The sequence below is a fragment of the Harmonia axyridis genome, chromosome 1 (genome assembly GCF_914767665.1).
Source record: "Harmonia axyridis chromosome 1, icHarAxyr1.1, whole genome shotgun sequence".
NCBI classification, from domain to species: Eukaryota; Metazoa; Arthropoda; class Insecta; order Coleoptera; family Coccinellidae; genus Harmonia; species Harmonia axyridis.
The window spans coordinates 37,555,025-37,577,155 of record NC_059501.1 but is presented as its reverse complement, the minus strand read 5'-3'; the positions used below and the strand labels follow the sequence as shown (position 1 = coordinate 37,577,155).

At 34.3% G+C, this 22,131-nt stretch overlaps 2 protein-coding genes across 2 annotated transcripts in view; one reads left to right on the top strand and one right to left on the bottom strand.

Annotated features, from left to right (window-relative positions):
* Positions 1 to 22,131, top strand: part of LOC123670620 (protein CBFA2T1) — a 97,780-nt gene that overhangs the window by 32,373 nt on the left and 43,276 nt on the right. The gene's annotated exons all lie outside the window — the stretch shown is intronic.
* Positions 19,821 to 20,341, bottom strand: LOC123670621 (huntingtin-interacting protein K-like). Its single transcript, XM_045604139.1, has one exon. The coding sequence runs from the start codon at positions 20,228 to 20,230 to the stop codon at positions 19,859 to 19,861; it is 372 nt and encodes a 123-aa protein (XP_045460095.1). The 5' UTR covers positions 20,231 to 20,341; the 3' UTR covers positions 19,821 to 19,858.

Below are 22,131 nucleotides of genomic sequence, written 5' to 3'. Positions count from 1 at the left end.
TGTCCGTGGCTATTTCAGAATTTAGAATGATAAAGAATTGACTTACTTGAGAATCAAACTTTTTATGTGAAAAAGTTTGACTGGACTTAATTTCTGTATCCTTAGGTTTGGCTTGAAATAAAATTTCTTCAAACAGTTTGAAGTTTGAATATCATATTGCGCAAAGTGTCTGAACCTGTACTCTTCCTTTGCGTAATGCCTGAACCCTGAACTTTTTTCATGTAGCTCATGGAGGTCGGAATACGTACCTAGAACAAAGTGTGTCTGATTTTGAAGATCCCCATCCCTGTAAATACCATTAGAAAATTGTCAAAACAGTTTTTGGATGGCAGCTCCTTTATTCTCAAAGTTAAAAATATGCGGTTTCTTTTATTATAATTTTTATTTGCTGGGGGTTCTAGTGCCAGATTTCTTGTGCACAGCATTCACTCAATTTGTAAGAAGTTTTGAAGTAAAAACCTTACTTTTCACGAAGAATTTTGAGGTGACAGGTTGGCGTTGATTGAAAAAAAGTTCAAAATAATGTATCTTTTTTTGTTTTGAATTAATATAGGTATTTCTTATAACAACTTACTAGAATTAGAATAAAAATTTTACCCATTCAAAGCATATCTTCTAAATAAATTATTTTTCAAACTAGTTTGACAAGCAGTTTGAATTTTCAAACCTGTAACTATTTTCCAGTTTGAATTGACTTAAATTATTTTTCAGAAGTATTAACTTGAGTTTGACTTAATTTCAAGTCACACTCAAGTCAATTTCAAACATTCAAGTCAAACTTGTGCAACTCTAAGTATACACGTGTTACAATTAATAATGCGTTTTTCAATAAAAGGTTTACATTTTAAAAGCCAGCTAACTCGGCAGGTATCACCTTTGGAGATATTATCTACATTTGATAAGTATAAAATATGCCATTACTAAAAATGCAATATACACGCATCAAAAACGCTTTGAAATTGATAAAATTCACTACAAAAATCGTGAAACTTTTTCTGTCACAGTTCGCAAAAATAAAGCACTTTCTCATACGGCAATAGTGAAACTGTTGGAAAAATTTGAGTTGTTCGAATAAGTTATCGAACTCAGAAAATTGCTGCTGTAGCCCATAGTGTTGACAAAAACCCAATTTTGTCGATTCCTCGTCGATCTTGGGAATTAGCCATGATTAATGAATTTTATGGCCGAATAATTATGGACAATGTTCATTTTTATCAAGACGACTCTCCGTGCCACACAAGCATAAAAAATTGCGTTTTTGCAAGATAAGTTTCATTCAGATAAGTGTTATTATAATTATATATATAATAATTATAATTGGCCACCGAGATCTTGTGATTTAATATCTTTAGTCTTCATGAATAGGATATGATGCTGCATTTGACTGATATCATTTTCCTCTACCTTGGCAATGAAATAAACATGTATTGATTTTTCTTAGAATATAATATTTCTTTAGTATCAAAATGAAACCTCTTATTGGAAAACTCTTTATTAAGTCTGAAAGTAAAACATGATAAACGATGAAATACAAATTATGTATTATTCATTCAAATTTAATAATTGTTCATTCAGAATACACTTTCACAGTCAACCAATTTATGCAAAAAGTAGTGAAAAACTCTCATCGAATTTTCATTTTCTGTATAGTCCAGGGTGTTCCAAGCTTACTGAGAGCATCTCGAGAACTATAAGATTTAAAGGAATAATCTTCAAGGACTCCAATTCTTTTTTTTTGAATTAATAAGATATCAGAAAGCAGATCATGGATATCATGATTCGTTCACGAGTTACAGGGCGTTTCTGAAAAATAACAAGATATCCAAGATCTTCTTTCTGATATATTCTCATTTCGAAAAAAGAGATCCAAGTCTTATAGTTCTCGAGATATTTTTAAAATCAGGAAAAATTTAGCTTTCATAAAATGGCACAGAAATCTAATGTTTCCATTTGGAAAAACATAAGTTTGGGTCAAAGATTCGTAATTAAAAACCCTTCTGAAAATACGAGCACACCACTGGATTCTATATAAAAAGGTGCCTGTATAATGTTCAAATTTCAGAGCTCCATCATGGTTGCCATAAGTCTTCTCTTATGATAATTATTCCGTTAAGTATTCTCACTATACCTATACTATGCAAAGATAGTTGAAATTCTTTCTGAGCTGAGCCATAGATCGAGCTGGACATGCAAACCAGCAAACAAATGAATTATTTTTTGGTTTTTGTTTTTGCTGGTTTCCATGTCCAACTCGATCCATGACTCAGCTCAAGAAGAATTTCAACTATTTTTGAACAGAGATTTTGAATAATAAATTTCTGGATATGTCTTGAAGCACTTTAGGTTGATACTGAAGATTTTCACATAGCTCAGAAAATTTTTCAAGACATGTTGTTTTGTAATAATGGTGAAATGAAACATCAAACGGAAATCTTCTCTTCAATAATATACAATATTATGATATTCCCGAAATATTATTTATATTGATATATTGTTGATCGAAATCAGCCTGATCGAAATTCACTAAAAAGAGATACCAGCTGATAGACATCAGATACATAATAATGATTGTGGTTGATATGGATTTTCATCAATTGAAACATTTTAATTGAATAGCTTCGAAATCGGTGTTGAATCATGTCAAAGCATGGATGTTTATATTTCGGATTATCCAACAATTTATAGATATTAGCACAGTCCCGGCCATAACACTACTAATTGGACAGGGCGCCACCTGAGCCAACATGGTTTCCGACTGCCAGCTCAGCCAGCCCAATCTTTATTAACGTACCTTAATATATCAAACTCTGAAGTCCATGCCACCGTTTGGGTTAAGATTTTCAACCGGACCGCTTGCATTCTTCATTTCAGTGTTGAACCGCCTTTGTTTGGCTTTCTATTAATTCCACACCTGCACAAACCGGGTGTAATGGGATGGTGAACAATGCTCAAGCCGGAAATTCAATGTCTAGGATTCAAAAATTTGACCCAATACAGAAAGCTCTAAAATTTTGGAACGCGTAGCTTTAGTCTCATCACTTAATGTCTCAAAAGGTTTGTTACGAATTTCTTCTCACAGTTGTTCAGAACTGATTTTATTAAAATTTGTATAACAACACATTTTTATTTTGAATTGAATATGAAGGTACATCAAGCCTTGGAACGTTCGAAGATAATCTTCCCGAATTTTGCTAAAGATCCGTCGATATACTTGTCAGACACTTTCTACCCTCTATTGGGCACTTTTCTAGAGAAAATAGCCCAGAAATCCTCAATTGGCCAGGCTTGCGGTAAATTTGGCGGTTGTCGTTTTTTGAGCATTGAACCAATTTTGAGTGCATAATGATAACAGAAGCTTGTCTGGACAATTTTCGATATTATCGGTGTAAAATCTTCCATTATTTTAGAAATTACTCATGACGATTACTTCATTATTTGAAAAAAAAAGTGCACAAGATCTCGATATTTGAGATAACTGATTTGGCATATATTGTGGACATTACTTTCTCTTACAATATTTACACCAAAACGTCTTGATGAATGACTGTTCTTCTCCGAGATAACTCGACCTTTCCGAATTTCAAATTTTTTTTCCATACAGTTGAAATTTGCCAAAACTTTCGAGACATACGTTATTACCCAAAATGTTTTGTATGTGATGAATGACACTGAAAAAAATATTGTTCGTAATATCAATGAATGCCGTTCATCGACCTTACGTACGTTGCGAGGTACCTACCTACAATGTACTTTTCATTATGCCAACGAACAAATTCAATACTATTCGGTTTTGCAAAAAGACAACGAAACTGTAGAAACGTAACATGAATAAGTTGACATTCATGTTACGTATTGATTCAATAAATACGTACGTTGAATTAACGTACGAAGTTAGTTAATCCAATGAACAATTTTCACTCCGACAACGAAACTCATTCATTGGGCCAACGAACTCGTTCATTTCAATAATAAATATCGTACATTGATTCAACGAATTCGTACGTTGAATTAACATTTATATTTATAATTTTTATATCAACATACTCCCAATGTACAAAATAATTCGTTGGCGTCCACTGGCTTTATTGTGATTAATAAATTAATTGGCCCAACGTACTTTTTCGTTGTATTTACGTACTCTTTTCGTTCAGTGGAATGATAAAAAATATTCTTTCAAGTTATCGTTATTATTTTTATGATATGAGATTGATATTGGTGTTCCCAGAGATCAGTTAGAAACCTTTTCTTTCCAGCTTGTTTTATAAATGGCTCACAACCCTTATGAATGATCTTCCATATTAAAATAAGGAATTTGAAAAAAGTGCACAAGCCTGTCAATAGTACAACAAACCAACAACAAGCAACCAATGGGTCATCCCTAAAGGAGAGGCTGTCATTAATTTTATTCCATTGAATTATGTGTAAATTCACTGAAATTCAGTGGAATGAATAGAAGCCGCTCCAAGTACCCGTTAGGTGATAATATGTCTGTTACCTAAGCGGCAGGCTGGTGTTCTTTTCATATAATTCCTAACGAATGCCATTGTTTTACATGTTACATCTTACACAGTATTTTATTTGAATGAAGAAAATATCCTATATTTTGAAGAGGTGTGAATTATGGTCAATTACCAACATGTTTCGATGTTGACAGTATAAAGGGGCAATGCAAATGAGACGCTGATAGCTATCAGGTATTTGACAACGTATTTCTGCCCAAGCCATTGAAAACTGTCGCGACATCTTGATTACTTTCCAGCTCATGTGCACTGGCTCTCAAGTTGTATTTAATCTGGTGAATCCCCATAAATCTAAATGAAACCTTCATATTTATACAATCATCAGTTTCATTGTTCGCTAAGAATTTAAACATTACAAAAGTTGCATCCATATAATTCACTTACGTAAATCTTGAGAACATACGCTGTTATAAATTTGATCATGTCCATCGTTGAACTGATAGATTCACAGAATTGGTGTTAATAGAACAAATAATATAATAAAGTCGGTAAATCAATAGAGCTGATAGATTCAGATAGTGGATATGGGACAAGAGATCTGTTGGGTTTGCAGTGTTTAGATTTGATGGAATTAGGATCTCCTAGATATCATAAAAATAAAATAAGCAATAATTGAGTTCAACAAAAATATTCGGATAAAAATAAAAGAAGAAAACAAGATACGGAAATTCTTGCTATTCACCTAAAATAGTGAATTTTGTATAGGACCATTTACGGCCTAAATTTCTCCTAGTCCTTTTCCTATCAAATATTCTACCAAATATCTTTGCTTCAGTCCGAATGACGGTCCTTAGGATGCGAAATCATTTTTTTCAGAACTCAACGTATCATTACCGACTTTGAAAGCAACTGAAGGAATAGATTTGATCATCGCACAATATTCATCTTAAGCTTTTCAACATGTTCCACAAAATTTTACCAAAGATCATCGTCGTAATCAAACCAGTTCTACTGATGAAATATGGAAAATGAACACAACTCCCATAATTAGAACGATCAAATTGCCACGCGGTACCCATGTACTATATAGAGCAATGAAAGTGACCAAATCGACATATACTATTTCGAATTTCGAACTATCATACTGGGACCTATTCACAAAGGCGCACTCAAAAAATCAATAAATACCCTGTCCTAATAAACATGAAAAACTTTTGTATATTAGCAATATTCTAACATACTTCAAGTGGCTTTGAACTCCATTCAAATAAAAAAAATAGTTGCATAACGAACTGAAACCGAGTAAAAATGCTCATTTCAGAAGAAAGATTATTAAGAATTGCTGCAGCCCATTAAAGTATCCAAATTAGCACTCAGACGGGACGTAGACTTTTTTAGCCAATAGAAACAACCAAATCGACACATATATGCTAAGTACCGAGGTTCATTTAAAAGTACTGGTAGTCAATATAAATATCACCTTCAATCTTTTTACTGTTCATATTTGAAATTAATTTCTGAACTGTTCTGATTTGAGCACTCAATTCCGGCAGATATACTATGAATGAGAAATTACCGTGAAATTTTAGGTAAATATTCTATTCCAAATTACGGGGATTGAGCCGTTGCTACAGACCACATCGATAGAATTAGAGAGGCAGATCAGTAAATTGTGTTCGGAATCGCTGGAAATACCAGGGCGTTCAATTTATCAAATCAAGAAAATCTGAATTTCATCATTATTTCCATTTCATCGCCGCGACATAACCTATTAGCCGCCGCAAATTTATGCGCATTATTCGAACGCAGATCTGCGTATGAAGTTTCCCATTATATATGAACATTCAATTATTTTTGACGAACGGAAATTCGTTAACATGGCTTCGATGTTCTATTGAACAAATTGTGAATTGATGAACGAACTCGAAATCAGGACCGCGCACTTTAAATTGTCAGTTGTTTTTGCATCTGACAGGCCGAAGTAGGTGGTGCCGTGGTTTCGTGATATAAACGGTATTTTAATTGATCGCAGTATAAATTATGGATCACCAATCGGCCCTTTTATGTTGGACTTTCTGCAGTGCAGGGCTTCAATTTTTTGCCTATTTGAGGGAACCTTTCCACAATTATACGCTTCGGCATGATCCTAATGTTCAGTAACACTTGGCTTCTAGTATCAAAACAATATTATATACCAACTAACAAAGAAATTATCCCACCCAGAAGGGTTTACAATTTTTTTTTAATAAATTTGTTGATAATGTGTTGGTCCACCGCGCTTATATACATATACACTCCCCAACACGTCTTGGCATTGATGCAATAAGATGGTCTATTTCTTCTTGAGGGATACTGTACTTTATGTCTTAGAGCGGCCAAAGTCCGTGGGGACTAGGGTAAATTTCTGAGCCTTCTACCCATCAGATCCCAAAAATGCTCTATGGGTGAAAGATCGGGAGATCTGGGCGGCCATTGCAAAAGATTCACATGGGTCGCTTCGAAAAAGTTAAACCTAACTCTGGCAACATGACGTCTGGCATTATTTTGCTAAAATATTGGATTCTAGAGTGAGTTAAGGTAAGGAAGAACATATGGCTCCACTATTTCTTGAAGGTAACGCAGCACTGTCATGTTACCTCGACTAAATACTAAAGGTGACCTACTTGCATGTGCAATAGCACCCATACCATAACGCCTTCTGTCCGGTGTACATGACGCTCAACATAAAACTGAGGTTCACGTCTTTCTCCCCGACGTCGTCTAAAACGTCTTCGGCCATTATGTGCACCCAAGGACAATCGAGATTCATCCGAGAAGACGACCTGATGCCATTCCACATTCCAATGTTGACTTCTCTGCACCACTGTAATCGTTGCCGGCGATGCTCAACCGTCAGAGGTAAAAAAGATGGGGTCGATTATGCTGCAGTCCAAAAGACATTATCTGGCAGTAAACCGTTCGGCAGTTACAGGATGGCCTTGTTCTCCTAACTACTCATCAGCCAAAGATCGAGTTGTCGCACTAATGTCCATAAGTCTCAGACGTCGATCTTGAACTCCATTTGTGCCCCTTCGACGTCCGATTTTGGGCATTTTTGAACCACGCTTGACAACATCTCATAACAGTAGTTGGATTTCTGTTCGTAAGTTAGCGATTTCTCGAAATGACAACCCCGTAGAGCAATAATTCGACCTCTTTCAAATTCACTTAGCTCGCGATAAATTCCGCGTACAACGAAAACATTGACTTTGGATATCCTCGAACAGCTTTGTTGTAAAATTTAAATAACTTTCAAAAAACAACTACAATATTGAAGTAACAAAAACTGATTTTTGTCTCCAAATTCAATCATTTACTTCTTGCTATACTGTCTATGCTTCACCAAAAAAAAATTAAAACTTAAACAGCTCCTTTTGGGTGTTGAAGTTTCTTTGTCAGTATATTTTGGCTTATGAGGAAGACATAACAATTCTGGTGTGCTGGCTGGAACGGTTTTGCTGTCCTATCTGTTATGGTATGTCATCATATAGCGTTTAATTTCTTCCTTCAATGTTTCGAGGTTCTGGAGCTTTTTGGCATTAACATGTGGATTCAAAGAATCTGACTGTCGAAAGTCTAAAGACGCCAAATAGTATGAATGTGGCGGCCAAACCGTAAGCTTGAGGATCTGGAAGAACTTGTGTGAGACTTTCAAAGTTGTGGGAATGGTATAACATGGAATGCTTAATCTAGCTGATATTAGACTTGTCTTCAGTGGAGAGAATCTCAAAAAACTTTATATGAACTCGTAGATGTAAACTAATACCCAATGCCTCATGAAAAAAAGTTTGCACACCTACAAGAATCATTGGTATCTCCAAACACACCCTCGAATGATGCTGTTGTTAGAGAGACCATTGACGGGATCGTAGAAGTCAATCTTCCAGAAAAAAAACAACCTCTCTATTCGAATGAAGAATAGTTTGCTGGTTGAAAATATTGTATTCAATGTTGAAGTAAATATTCAATATCTACCAGTGGATATAATTAAATTGTGAGAACTGAAAGAATCGTCAAGGACAAACCATCATAAAACAAAAAGCTCAAACAACGCCACGTACTTAAGTTATTTCATTGATGATGAGTAGATAAAGGCAATGCAACAGAATGGATTCATCGGAATATAATAAGAAAAAAGAAGTAATTTTTGATTTTATCTAAATACAAAAAACTCAACAATGTCCCTAGCGCATTCTTATTTTGACAAATGGAAAGCTTGTTGAAGGCATCTTGTCTCAATGACTGTGTCAAAAAGAGTTTGTGTCAGTGTTAAGTTAAAGCTCCACGAATCTATAGTTTTTATATCTACAGGGTCTTTCATCATGAACTGGATAAACATATACAGCGGAAGTCTTTGACTTGTAAATATATTTCATTCGAAGATTCCTGAGGTCCGAAGAAACCCTTTATTCCTTTACTAATTTTTCCGATTCGATTCACCAAGTATAGTGAGCATTTTGGAGTCAACCGAATTTTTATGTTCGGAAAGATTCATCACATCAATAGAAAACTATATTCCCAAAAAAATTTTCTTCGATCCCATTTCATTTGCCAGATATATCTAAAAATTATATTTTTTTTTATGGATTTTCAACAGCCTATATCTTTTCAACCGAGCCGAATCGGTAAAAATGGTAAAGGTAAAAAGTGTTTCCTTTGACCTCTGGAATCTTCGATTGTAATATATGTACAAGTCAAAGACTCACCCTGCATTGTCGCGTAGATGACACCAAGAGAATTATTTTTGCCCAATGATATATACATCGTCTTCAAAGCATTAATAGGGTGTTCAACGTCATTTCTGAGCCATATTCTATTGAGTGTCAGTTATGTATAACCTTCGATGTTACGATTTCTGGTCACATCAGAATATTTTCGAGTGCTCAATTTAGAAAAGATGAATTTCATTTTCTGGAAGAACTCAATTTCTAAGAATTTCTGTAAAAACTATTTTGTATAAATCGAACAAAAATTTTTTTTACATGTCTACAGCGAAAAAAAATCACCCGAAATTGTTGAAATATTTCACGATTGTACTTTTTTATACCTAATACGAATATGAAAACAGAATCGAAAAATATCATTCATTGTTTCATCCAAATTTGATTGAAAAAAACTGGTTGGGCTGTGAGGGCCAAAATTTTGAGATTGGGCTGTTGAAATATTTCAGATGGCAATTTAAGTTATCACACGGTAATTTGGATGGATCTCTGTTGGGAGTTGAATCCTCAACTTTGAGGTATTACCTGTGGAATGTGAATTTGAACTAATCCAAGTATATAAATGGCTTTAATAAAGGAACCGTTTCATATTTTTTTATTCTGTTTTCATATTCGTGTTAGGTATGAAAAGTAAAATCGTTAAACATTTCAACAATTTCGGGTGAACTTTTTTTTCGCCGTACCTACCACGTGAATAATTTCTGAAAAAAATTTTGTCACAGAAATTCTTAATGAATTGAGTTCAGAAAATTCAATTCAATTTGGAACCCAAACAAAATTAACGAATATTGCAGATATTTCGCCATTTCGAATTTTTTTCCGAGTAATCTTGTTTTTCTGAATTGAGCATTAAAAAATACTCTAATGTGACCAGAAATTGCAACTTCTATACATAAAATATTGCTCAGAAATGACGTTGCATTTCCTTTATTTCGCTAATGCTTCGTAAAAGAGGTATATGTTAAAAGGCAAAAATTATTCTCCCGGTGTCATCTACGCGACTTTGTATTTTTGTCCAGTTTATGATGAAACAACAAACAACCTATACCTATGTATCCAAATATATGATTCTTTTATCGTCAACACTTGAACAATATTGAAAACAATTTTTTTTTAATTTGTCTATTTAAATAGCTGTTTTCATTTAGAATTTAATTAGGTAAAAATGATGAGATGCGATGAGTCAATATCAGTCTGTTTGCAGTAGGAAGTTAAAAATTTCCAAGTCGATCGTTTTCGACAGTTCAAATACAGGGTGATTCACCGGAATGGCCGGTGGTTATGGAAAACTAATCATAATTTTGAGCTGAAAATTTGCATATCGGGGTTTGAGACAATGATCTTTCTCCCTAAAATATTTTCAGATCTCTACAACTTCCGGTTATACCGGAAACAGATCACTACTTCCTTATTTCAAATGGCACACCCAGTATATTATTGCATCATTAGATAGCTTTTTTTATGGCAATTTCGGTAGTATGTCATACCTCTGGTAAAAATTCAACGGTTCATGAGTTATTGGGATTCTTATGAAAAAAATTGTGGCGATGAGGACTCACATTTTTTTAAATATTACCGCAGAAAGAGCTTTTTCCGAAAACATTTTTTTCTTTTTCTATTCCGCAAATACGTAGTTTCATAAGACTGTTTGCGGTTTAGGCCAAAAATGTACAGGGTGTTTATAAGAGGATCATGAACTTGGACAACTCAAATTCATCAAAACTCAAGATTTTCAAATTAGAACCTATATTTTTTATTATTTCAGTCGATACTACGTCCAAAAATAGTGGGGGTTACTTATGCAAACCCTATACCTAAAATGAATACTTTAAGAGTTATCGAGGAAGAACTTTCAATGAGGAAAAACCGCTATTTACAACTGTGTGGAGTAGTCTGCGATTTCCGAAAAACACAGAAAGAAACTAAAATTCGATGTTTTCATAACTAAATTTGACATATCAAGAATTGTAATGAATTATTCCTAATTGAAAATTGTATTGGCTTATGGATTTCTCAACAATCCCAACGAAAAATTAATTAAAATTCATGAAATGTAAAATTTAGTTATCCAAACATCGAATTTTAGTTTTTTTCTGTGTTTTCCGGAAGTACCAGACATTTATTAATACAGTTATAAATAGCGGTTTTTCCCCATTTGAACCTCTTCCCCGATAACTCTTGAAGTATTCATTTTAGGTATAGGCCTTGCTCAAGTAAACCCCACTATTTTTGTACGTAGAAACGACTGAAATAATAAAAAATATAGGTTCTAATATGAAAATTGAATTTTAGTTGTCCAAGTTCATGATCCTCTTATAAACACCATGTACATTTTTGGTCCAAGCCAAGTCTTATATTACTACGTATTTGCGGAATCGAAAAGGAAAAAAATTTTTTCGAAAAAATCTTTTTCTGCTGAAATATTCAAAAAATGTGAGTCCTCATCGTCACCTTTTTTTTTCATAAGAAGGTATGGCATATTGCCATCAAAAAAGCTATGTAATGATGTAATAATATACTGGGTGTGCCATTTGAAATAAGGAAGTAGTAGTCTGTTTCCGGTATAACCGGAAGTTGTAGAGATCTGAAAATATTTTAGGGAGAACGATCATTGTCTCAAACCCCAATATGCAAATTTTCAGCTCAAATATATGAATAATTTTCCATAAACGTCTAATAGGCCTTCCCGGTGAACCACCCTGTATAAGCTAATAGAATGCAACATAGAATGAGCTTTTGCTCTCTGTGAAACTTATCGGGTAAAAACATCATACAATGGTCCGAACAACTGGATGAACTCTAAAACATACGGTGGGTTCCGGTAAAGGCCATCCCCTGCACAAAGACCGCAAAGCTGAGGATATGCCTGCAAACCACCTCCATTAGAATCGTTTGGGTTAATTTAGTTCCAAAACAAAAATATAATAATTAATCTGTCAAATTCAGACGGTAGAACATCATAATACGAAAATCACTTCATTCAGGGGAATGCCAGAAACATTTGCCGGTACATATCGTTATATGTGAATCTGTTTTTGATATATAAATATTGCGCTTGTTGTTCGTATTCACTCTCGCTTCGACATCAAAAGTTTCGAAACCACACAGAAGTGATATTTTATTTTTATTTCCTTTCGAGTCGTTAGTTTGATTTTGAAATTTGATATTGAATGAAATGACGTATAATACCGCGGAGTTTTTCAATCTAGTACATTTATACTCATGCACGAACATATTGGTATTCCTATAACTCAAAACAAAAAATTTTTTTTGGTGCCTGGGATTTGAAGCTGATTTTTCACTTTATTTGGGGCGGCAAATTGTTAATGCAATAATAATAATAATAATAACATTTATTGATCCCTTAAGACAAACAAGTATAGGACAGGTCATAATAAAGCAAAAGAAAGAAAATTCAAAAAGATTAAACTAAACAATATTTGCAATTGACTGTTACTCGTATGGTTTTAAGTCATTATCTTTATCATTCTCTTACTGAACAGAACAATCCCCTGATAGTTGGGAGATTGTTCGTATTTTGATGTTCTGTGCCCAGGAATTACTAAGATATCACCGCTCCTTGTTGGGTAAGAATGGTAACTTGATAACTTAGTAAGATTTTTCTCATTCTTTTTAGAATGAAGTAAACATTTGAACAAGTAGATACCCGCTACTGTTAATATTTCATTGTCACAAAAATAAGGTCTACAAGATGTGCGTGGATGGATATTAAATATCAGTCTTATAATTTTCTTCTGACAGACGAGAACTCTATTCAGTTCAGACGTACCGCCCCATATGAGTATGTTATATGCTATATGGTAATACGTTCTTAATTTTATTGATGGCAAAAAAGGAGCAATTCAGCCGTTTACATACCGCATCTACATGATCTACAATTACGGTAGTTCACTCTTACGCCTGCAATTATTAAACTCATTCGATGATTTGAAATATTAAATGATATATGGGGTAGTAAGTAATATATATATATATATATATATATATATCAACAATTTTAATTCCCAATATACAACAATAGTTATAAGTTAGATAAGGGGTGTGGGAAAATTGATAAGTGTTATAATGTCACTCTTCTTTATTTCATTTAGTCGACGTTTCGATCCCGATGGGGACCTTCTTCAGGACTCTACAATAGCAATAAAAAACAGTCAAAATAAGGCAATCACAAAACATGTAAAAATAGTACATACCGAAATACAGAGTTGTAAAGATCTTATTTGAACACAAATCAATAGCTCTCAAGAAAGCAACTAACAAGAACATCAACAACTTCAGCGAAAAAAGATCTGATACTTCGTTAGTAAAGGAGTAGAAATCAATTATAATAAGTAAATAAGGTAAACAGAATAATCATCAAAATGAGAGGTTGTCAAAAATGTTGTCAACCAGACTTGCCACAGAATACACGCACATGACAGATGAAACATAGAGTAGCATTAAATCACATTGGTCGCAGTAATTCACTCTCACTGAACTCAGAACAAATGCGACTTTTTTGAAAGATTCCATGAACCGAAACCAATCCCCTCTCACAGAAATGGCCCGGAACACAGAATTCATTTTCACGTTATCCCTACGACTGCTGAACTTGTTGAAATTCTTTCTGTATGTGATCCTTCCAATTCTCTCCCACAGAACCGGTCATAATGAATCAAATAAGAATAGATGGAGCTGATATTATTTACATCCCTTCTGTAGTTCATCGAACAGGTTTGACGTTTAATATGATACATCTCTAAGAAACATCTTTTTCTTCCACTAACTTCAATTTCTAGGATTTTGGTGGAATCATAATTCATTGGATGATCTTTGTCCCGGGTATGGTCTGCTAGGGCACAAATCTTACTTGAATTCTTGATGTCGCTTTTGTGTTGAGCAATCCTTCTCTTCAGAAGCTGAGACGTCTGACCAATGTACACCTCACTGCATATTGAACAAGGAATACAATATACCACACCACTCATGTTATCAACAGTCATCCTATCTTTCACTCGACTATATAATCTGTCAATTTTAAAATAAGATTTCTGAATCAGCATAGTTTCTGTGGTCTTTAAGAGGTTAATTAATGCGTTTGTCATACCATTAATTAGGGGAATAGACAAGTAAAGAATTCTACCCGTGTTCTCAGTGTCCACAGTGGTGGATGCGCTCCTCTCTCCATTCGTTGGCCTTGTCGAAGGAGTGGTATTATAAATCAATCTGGACAATAACCTTTTTGGGTATCCATTCTCTAGCATCAACTGCATCAACAACCTCAGATTCTGCCGCCTTAGACTTGGATGGGCAACCTTTTCTATACGATTCTTCAATCCTAAAATCATGTTTACCTTTTGTCCATGTGAACGATTAGAAAAATAGTGTATGTATCTCCCTGAACTTGTTGGTTTTCGGTACCAATCCAGAATCAGCCTATTTTCCAGTGTTCGAATCACCCTTGTATCCAGGAATGGGACTCCATTCGCTGTTTCTTCCTCCAAAGTAAACTGTATACTTTCATGTTCACTGTTAAACTTGTCTAGAACGAAAGCAACCTGGTCTTTAGGTACAGCACATATTAGATCATCAACATATTTCTTGATGAAAGGAATGTGAAAAGGAATACTAACAAGAATGCGGTCCAGAAGGAAATCCATTACTAATTCAGCAATGGATGGACTGAAGTTGGAACCCATAGGGGAACCGAGCACCTGCTTGAAGAACCTACCATTAAAAAGAAAATAGTTTGAAGAAAACAGGAACTTGATGGCATGGATGAATTCTTCTTTTGGTAGACTTGTGTGGTTTCTGATAGTATCCCACTTATTCTCAACAGCTGAAACTGCCAACTCGACAGGAATGTTGGTGAAAAGAGATACAACGTCCAGGCTGATCAGGACATAATCAACAGGTAACTGGAAATCATTCACATACTGGGCAAAAGCAAAGGAATCTTCAATAAAATATCTACTTCTGGTAGAAGAAAGACATTTAGACAGGATGTCTGAAACAAAAACTGACAGTTTGGATGTGGGGGTGTTAACAGATGATATTATTGGTCTCAAGGCAAGAATGGGTTTGTGGATTTTTGGTAAACCGTAGAATCTAGCTGGAACTGAATTGTAAATGTACAGTGATTTACCTTGTATTTGTGTTATGTGGCCCTCACTGACCCATCGTTTAATCAATGCATTACATTTACCTTGTATTGTAACGGTTGGATCTCTGTTGGTAAGAAGTTGGTAATATTGTACATTAAGTAAAATTTCGTTGGAGAGCTCTATGTACTGATCCTTATCCATCAAAACCGTAACATTGCCTTTATCAGCCCGTAACACAAGCAATTCTTGATGTTCACTTAGGTATCTCTTACAGTGGTAAAATTCTCTCTGGAAAATATTATTAGTCCTTTTTCCAGGTTTGATGTAGTTTGTGATAATATTAACAGCTTGGGAACGTTTGATGTTCTTTCCCTCATCTGACAGTCTATCATTAAGATCAATAATGCCCTCCACATCTGACAACAGCCTCGACATGGACACCTCCCTTAAAGGAATATCAATGCCGAATTTGGGGCCCAGTGCTAGAAATTTCAATATTCTATCTGGTACAATAACAGAACTAACATTCTTAATCCACCTTTCCTGTGGTTCTACTCTCTTTAAAAGTTCATCTGACAGAGCTCTCACCTTCATCAGATTTCTCTCCCTAATAGTAGCAAATTCTCTTCTGTACCTTCTGGACTGGTAAGTTTCAAAACGACTTAGCATCTCTGGTGGAAGCAACCCCTCCAAGATCTGCCACAACCTGGAAGAATCACACTCCATTCTTCCTATCCTGCTCACAGTCACAGTGATCTCAAATTGAAGAACGAGACGTCTTGATTTCTCCAACATAGCCTGAACCTGTCTGGACGAACCTGAATCACTTGCTGAGCTGAACAAATAATTCATATTGTTGGAAATATGTTTGGGAAGTAAACCCTGTCTTTTGCATTCCAAAAGGAACACTCTTCGGTTTCTATAAGATGCCAGTTTCATATTATATGACGACCATGACTTCAACGCTTCATATGCTACTCTTCCATAGTTGTTTCTCACTTCTGCATAAAACCCCATGCTTAAATATCAACAATTTTAATTCCCAATATACAACAATAGTTATAAGTTAGATAAGGGGTGTGGGAAAATTGATAAGTGTTATAATGTCACTCTTCTTTATTTCATTTAGTCGACGTTTCGATCCCGATGGGGACCTTCTTCAGGACTCTACAATAGCAATAAAAAACAGTCAAAATAAGGCAATCACAAAACATGTAAAAATAGTACATACCGAAATACAGAGTTGTAAAGATCTTATTTGAACACAAATCAATAGCTCTCAAGAAGATACCATATATATATATATAAACAATGGTTTAAGGGGTGTTGGAAAACTTCAATTGTTACTAACTTCTTTATTTCATCAGTCGACGTTTCGATCCTTGGTTGGGATCTTCTTCAGGACTTCTATAAAACAAACAACATACAAATATAACAAACATTGCAGAAAAGACAACATGTTAAAACGCACCGAAATGCGAAGAGTTACCAGATCTTAAGTTGCACTGAATCTTATACAGATTTGGAGGAAAAATTATTAATTAACTTGAACACAAAATAGTCTCTAATACAATAACGTCTCTTTTTTATATCACACACTTCCTTATTCTCTTGAAAACTTATTTTTGAAATTCTTTCTTCATACATCTGACAACTGCGTAAAAAACCGAAAGGGGTTAGGTCGGGTTCATAGAACATCATAGATCTTCAACTGACATTGGAGAACATAGAACTTGAGATCAACAACTCACTCTCACTAAGTTGGTTTGAATGTATCAGATATGAATAAATGTTGCTAATGTTCTCTATATCCTTTCTGTAGTTCATGGAATTTTCATGTCGCTTAATGTGAATCATCTCCAGGAAACATCTTTTTCTCATATTCTCCTCGCACTCCAAGACTGTCACCGAATCATAGTCCATTCGATGGTCAACTGATCGTACATGTTCTGCCAGTGCACATATTTTTCTAGGATTCTTAATGTCGCTGATATGTTGAGTTATTCTTCTTTTAAGTTGTTGGGATGTTTGTCCGATATACACCTCATCACAATTTTGACAGGGTATTCTGTATACAACACAGCTTTTCTTATCAGTTTCTATCCTATCTTTCAAATTACTATAAAGTCTCTTTAATTTGAATTCAGTTCTAGGTATCACTTTGATGTTATCAGTTTTTAATAAGTTTATTAAGGATTTTGTCATTACATTAATCAGTGGAATGGAAGTAAATATAATTCTCTGATCTAAATTGGTGGATGCGATTTCGTCATTATTCTGTGGCTGTCCAGAATTCGATGAACTGTGTATCAATTTCTTTAAAAGGTTCTTGGGGTAACCATTCTCAAGCATCAACTGATATAATAGTTTCATATTCTTCTCCTTCAGAGTGGGGTGTGATATTCTTTGTATACGATTCCTCAATCCTGTAACCATATTGATTTTTTGTCTCTGAGGGTGGTTGGAAAAATAATGCAAGTATCTACCTGAGCTAGAGGGCTTTCTATACCAATCAAGAATCAGTGTATTGTCAGGTCTTCTAATGACTAGGGTATCTAGGAAAGGCACACTATTGTTATTTTCTAATTCTATGGTAAATTTTATAGACTCACTCTGTCTGTTGAACCTTTCAAGAGTGTAAGATGTCTTATCACTGGGAACTGCACAAATGATGTCATCTACATATTTTTTAATAAAAGGCATCTCAAAGGGGATATCTGTTAGGATGCCATCTAGGAGGAAATCCATCACTACCTCTGCAATGGAAGGGCTGAATTTAGACCCCATTGGGGAACCTAGTATTTGGTTGTAGAAATTACCTTGGAAGATGAAATAGTTGGAGTTGAAAAGAAATCTGATGATGTTGATGAAGTCTTCCTTAGGTATTGTGGTGTGGCTACTGATTGATTCCCATCTTTTATTAAAAAATATGTAGATGACATCATTTGTGCAGTTCCCAGTGATAAGACATCTTACACTCTTGAAAGGTTCAACAGACAGAGTGAGTCTATAAAATTTACCATAGAATTAGAAAATAACAATAGTGTGCCTTTCCTAGATACCCTAGTCATTAGAAGACCTGACAATACACTGATTCTTGATTGGTATAGAAAGCCCTCTAGCTCAGGTAGATACTTGCATTATTTTTCCAACCACCCTCAGAGACAAAAAATCAATATGGTTACAGGATTGAGGAATCGTATACAAAGAATATCACACCCCACTCTGAAGGAGAAGAATATGAAACTATTATATCAGTTGATGCTTGAGAATGGTTACCCCAAGAACCTTTTAAAGAAATTGATACACAGTTCATCGAATTCTGGACAGCCACAGAATAATGACGAAATCGCATCCACCAATTTAGATCAGAGAATTATATTTACTTCCATTCCACTGATTAATGTAATGACAAAATCCTTAATAAACTTATTAAAAACTGATAACATCAAAGTGATACCTAGAACTGAATTCAAATTAAAGAGACTTTATAGTAATTTGAAAGATAGGATAGAAACTGATAAGAAAAGCTGTGTTGTATACAGAATACCCTGTCAAAATTGTGATGAGGTGTATATCGGACAAACATCCCAACAACTTAAAAGAAGAATAACTCAACATATCAGCGACATTAAGAATCCTAGAAAAATATGTGCACTGGCAGAACATGTACGATCAGTTGACCATCGAATGGACTATGATTCGGTGACAGTCTTGGAGTGCGAGGAGAATATGAGAAAAAGATGTTTCCTGGAGATGATTCACATTAAGCGACATGAAAATTCCATGAACTACAGAAAGGATATAGAGAACATTAGCAACATTTATTCATATCTGATACATTCAAACCAACTTAGTGAGAGTGAGTTGTTGATCTCAAGTTCTATGTTCTCCAATGTCAGTTGAAGATCTATGATGTTCTATGAACCCGACCTAACCCCTTTCGGTTTTTTACGCAGTTGTCAGATGTATGAAGAAAGAATTTCAAAAATAAGTTTTCAAGAGAATAAGGAAGTGTGTGATATAAAAAAGAGACGTTATTGTATTAGAGACTATTTTGTGTTCAAGTTAATTAATAATTTTTCCTCCAAATCTGTATAAGATTCAGTGCAACTTAAGATCTGGTAACTCTTCGCATTTCGGTGCGTTTTAACATGTTGTCTTTTCTGCAATGTTTGTTATATTTGTATGTTGTTTGTTTTATAGAAGTCCTGAAGAAGATCCCAACCAAGGATCGAAACGTCGACTGATGAAATAAAGAAGTTAGTAACAATTGAAGTTTTCCAACACCCCTTAAACCATTGTTTATTAATTACTTTAGGAAATTATCACATTTTGTATATATATATATATATATATATATATATATATATATATATATTACTTACTACCCGATATATCATATAATATTTCAAATCATCGAAAGAGCTTAATAATTGCTGGGGTAAGAGTGAAATACCGTAATGACGATACTCTGGACTTGACCGTAATTGTATTTTGGCATACATGTCAACGTAATTTTATTGAATACATTTCAATTTGTTAAAGCTATTGAGGCATCTACTACGTTCCCATGATATTCTCTCAAAAATCTTTCTGCCTTAGTTCTGGAAATTTCCATTTCGTTCACTATGAGATCTACATCTTCTTTCTTAATAGAAACTTTCAATAGTTCTTTTTCTCGTGCTTGCTTCTTCAAAGCTTCCTTGTTTCTTCTATCTCCAATAGCTGTTATTGCATTTGCTACGTCTTGAGAGAAAATTTCTTCTTCTTCAGCATAATCTGTTACTTTTTCTAAATCTGCCGCACCACTATCATACTTTGCTGTTTTCTTCTCTTTTTGCGATTTTTCTTCTAGGGAATTATCTCCATCAACGTTACCATTTAGATTTTCTTCTTTCGCCATTATTTGAGATATATTTATGTATATATCAGTTTCTGCAAATTAGGTTTGATTTTATGGTAAAAGAGTAAACTTTTTATTTATTAAATGAAGATGAAATTCAATGAACCTAACCAAAAAAGATGATACTCTTGAATTTTCAGTGTTTTCAATTTAATCCCTTACCGCGTACTATCCAAATTTGGAACATGTTCTTTTCATTATTTTTTCCAACAGATGAATGGTACAAAAGTGTACGCTGTTCCACATTCAGCACACTCGCTTCTCTGCTTTCAGAAACTTTAGCCGCCATCTGAGGCTTATTTTGTGAGTTAGGACAATTTTAGTGTGACTGCTGGTCTACACTTGTTACTACGTATTATTCGCAGTTTTGGTGATCGTAAAACCTTGAAAAATAGTATTTAAAAAAAAATATATTTTAACAAAAATTCAGTATAAGGTAGATATTCCTCATTTCGATTCCTGTGAAGAAATGCCTTTCATGTTTCTCCTTTTTTTCTTGAGAGTCGTTAATTAACTCGTATCATATTCGGAATAGTTTGCAATGAAGGCAAAGCTATCTGTTAAATCGGTAATCTTACCAACCGCGAGAAATCTGGCAACGTATCCCCTATTGTCAACTATGCGAACCACGGAAGTGGGAGTACCGAGAGATAGAGAAAGGGAAAAAAGAGTGGGGATAAAGGGAAAAATCAACAGTTTTCGACAGAAAAGGTCCTAATACCAAAAAGTGTGGCCGAACAAGTTTCTGACTGCGGCTACAATTAGATTTGAAAAAAGAATTATCCTTGCTCACAGAAACCTGTCCCAGAAATATCTTGCAATAATATAAGTATAATGATAATACAGTAATATGTTGCGATAATTCAGTTTTTTCAAATTGAAACATGATCCTAATATAGGACATTTTCCTGAATGGCATGAAGATCGTCAGATATGCAAATATCCCGATTTCAATGCAAAACCACAAGTTTTCTGTGAAAAATGCAATTTACATTACGTCTTAACAAGGATCGAAATTGTTTTCAACGTTTTCCCCTGAAATGTCTTTTATGGTCACTGTATTACAATATATTTTTGATAAATTGATTTGAATGAGTAAATGTGTTATTTCTCTTGACCGTCACTTTATGTTTTATTTAGTACAAATCATAAAATCAACATTTTTCAAGGTAGTATTTTGTGACCTAATACATATTTTATGAAAAAAACGCGAAAAAATGGAATAATAATAATAATAGAAATTTATTCTCAAAAAACACATTAAATATGTATGGAGAACACGTCAACAACTATAGACAATTCTATTTCACTAGAATATTAACAAAGGAGCAATGAACGTTTAGATCTCATGTGGCAAAGAATTCTTGAACAGAATAGGGTGCCATATCTATAAGCAACCTATTCAATTTGGATTTAAAGATGTGAAATCTATCAATAGCTTGTAGTTCTTTAGGTATCTTATTAAAAAATGTGATGCACATGAATTCGACATTCCTTTCAGTGAGGGTAAGAGAGTGTGTGGGATAATGTAATGGAAGTCTGTCTTGTATTATTTCTATTCTCGTGTTGTTTGAAATAATCATGTCTTTTTTGGTGAAAAAATAAAAGGCATTCAAAGATGTAAAGGCCGGCTAAAGTTAAGAAGTTATTCTTCCTGAACAAACCTCTATATGATTGTCTATATGGTAATCCATAAATGATTCTATCGTTCCAGTTTTCTTTCGATAGTTCATTTGAAAAATGGTTAATTGTGGTCTCATTTATAAGGCAAACCTGTGTGATATTTGATTGTTCTATCACAGAAAAAGAGAACTTTTGAGCTGTATGATCCGATAAGTGTGAGAAAATAACACTAGCATTACCTTGTTCTAAATTGATAATGATATCAATACAAGTGGAAG

What these genes read in the sequence shown, in the direction of transcription:
- LOC123670621 (XM_045604139.1), bottom strand. Translation starts at nt 20,230, where the DNA reads ATGGCGAAAGAAGAAAATCTAAATGGTAACGTTGATGGAGATAATTCC.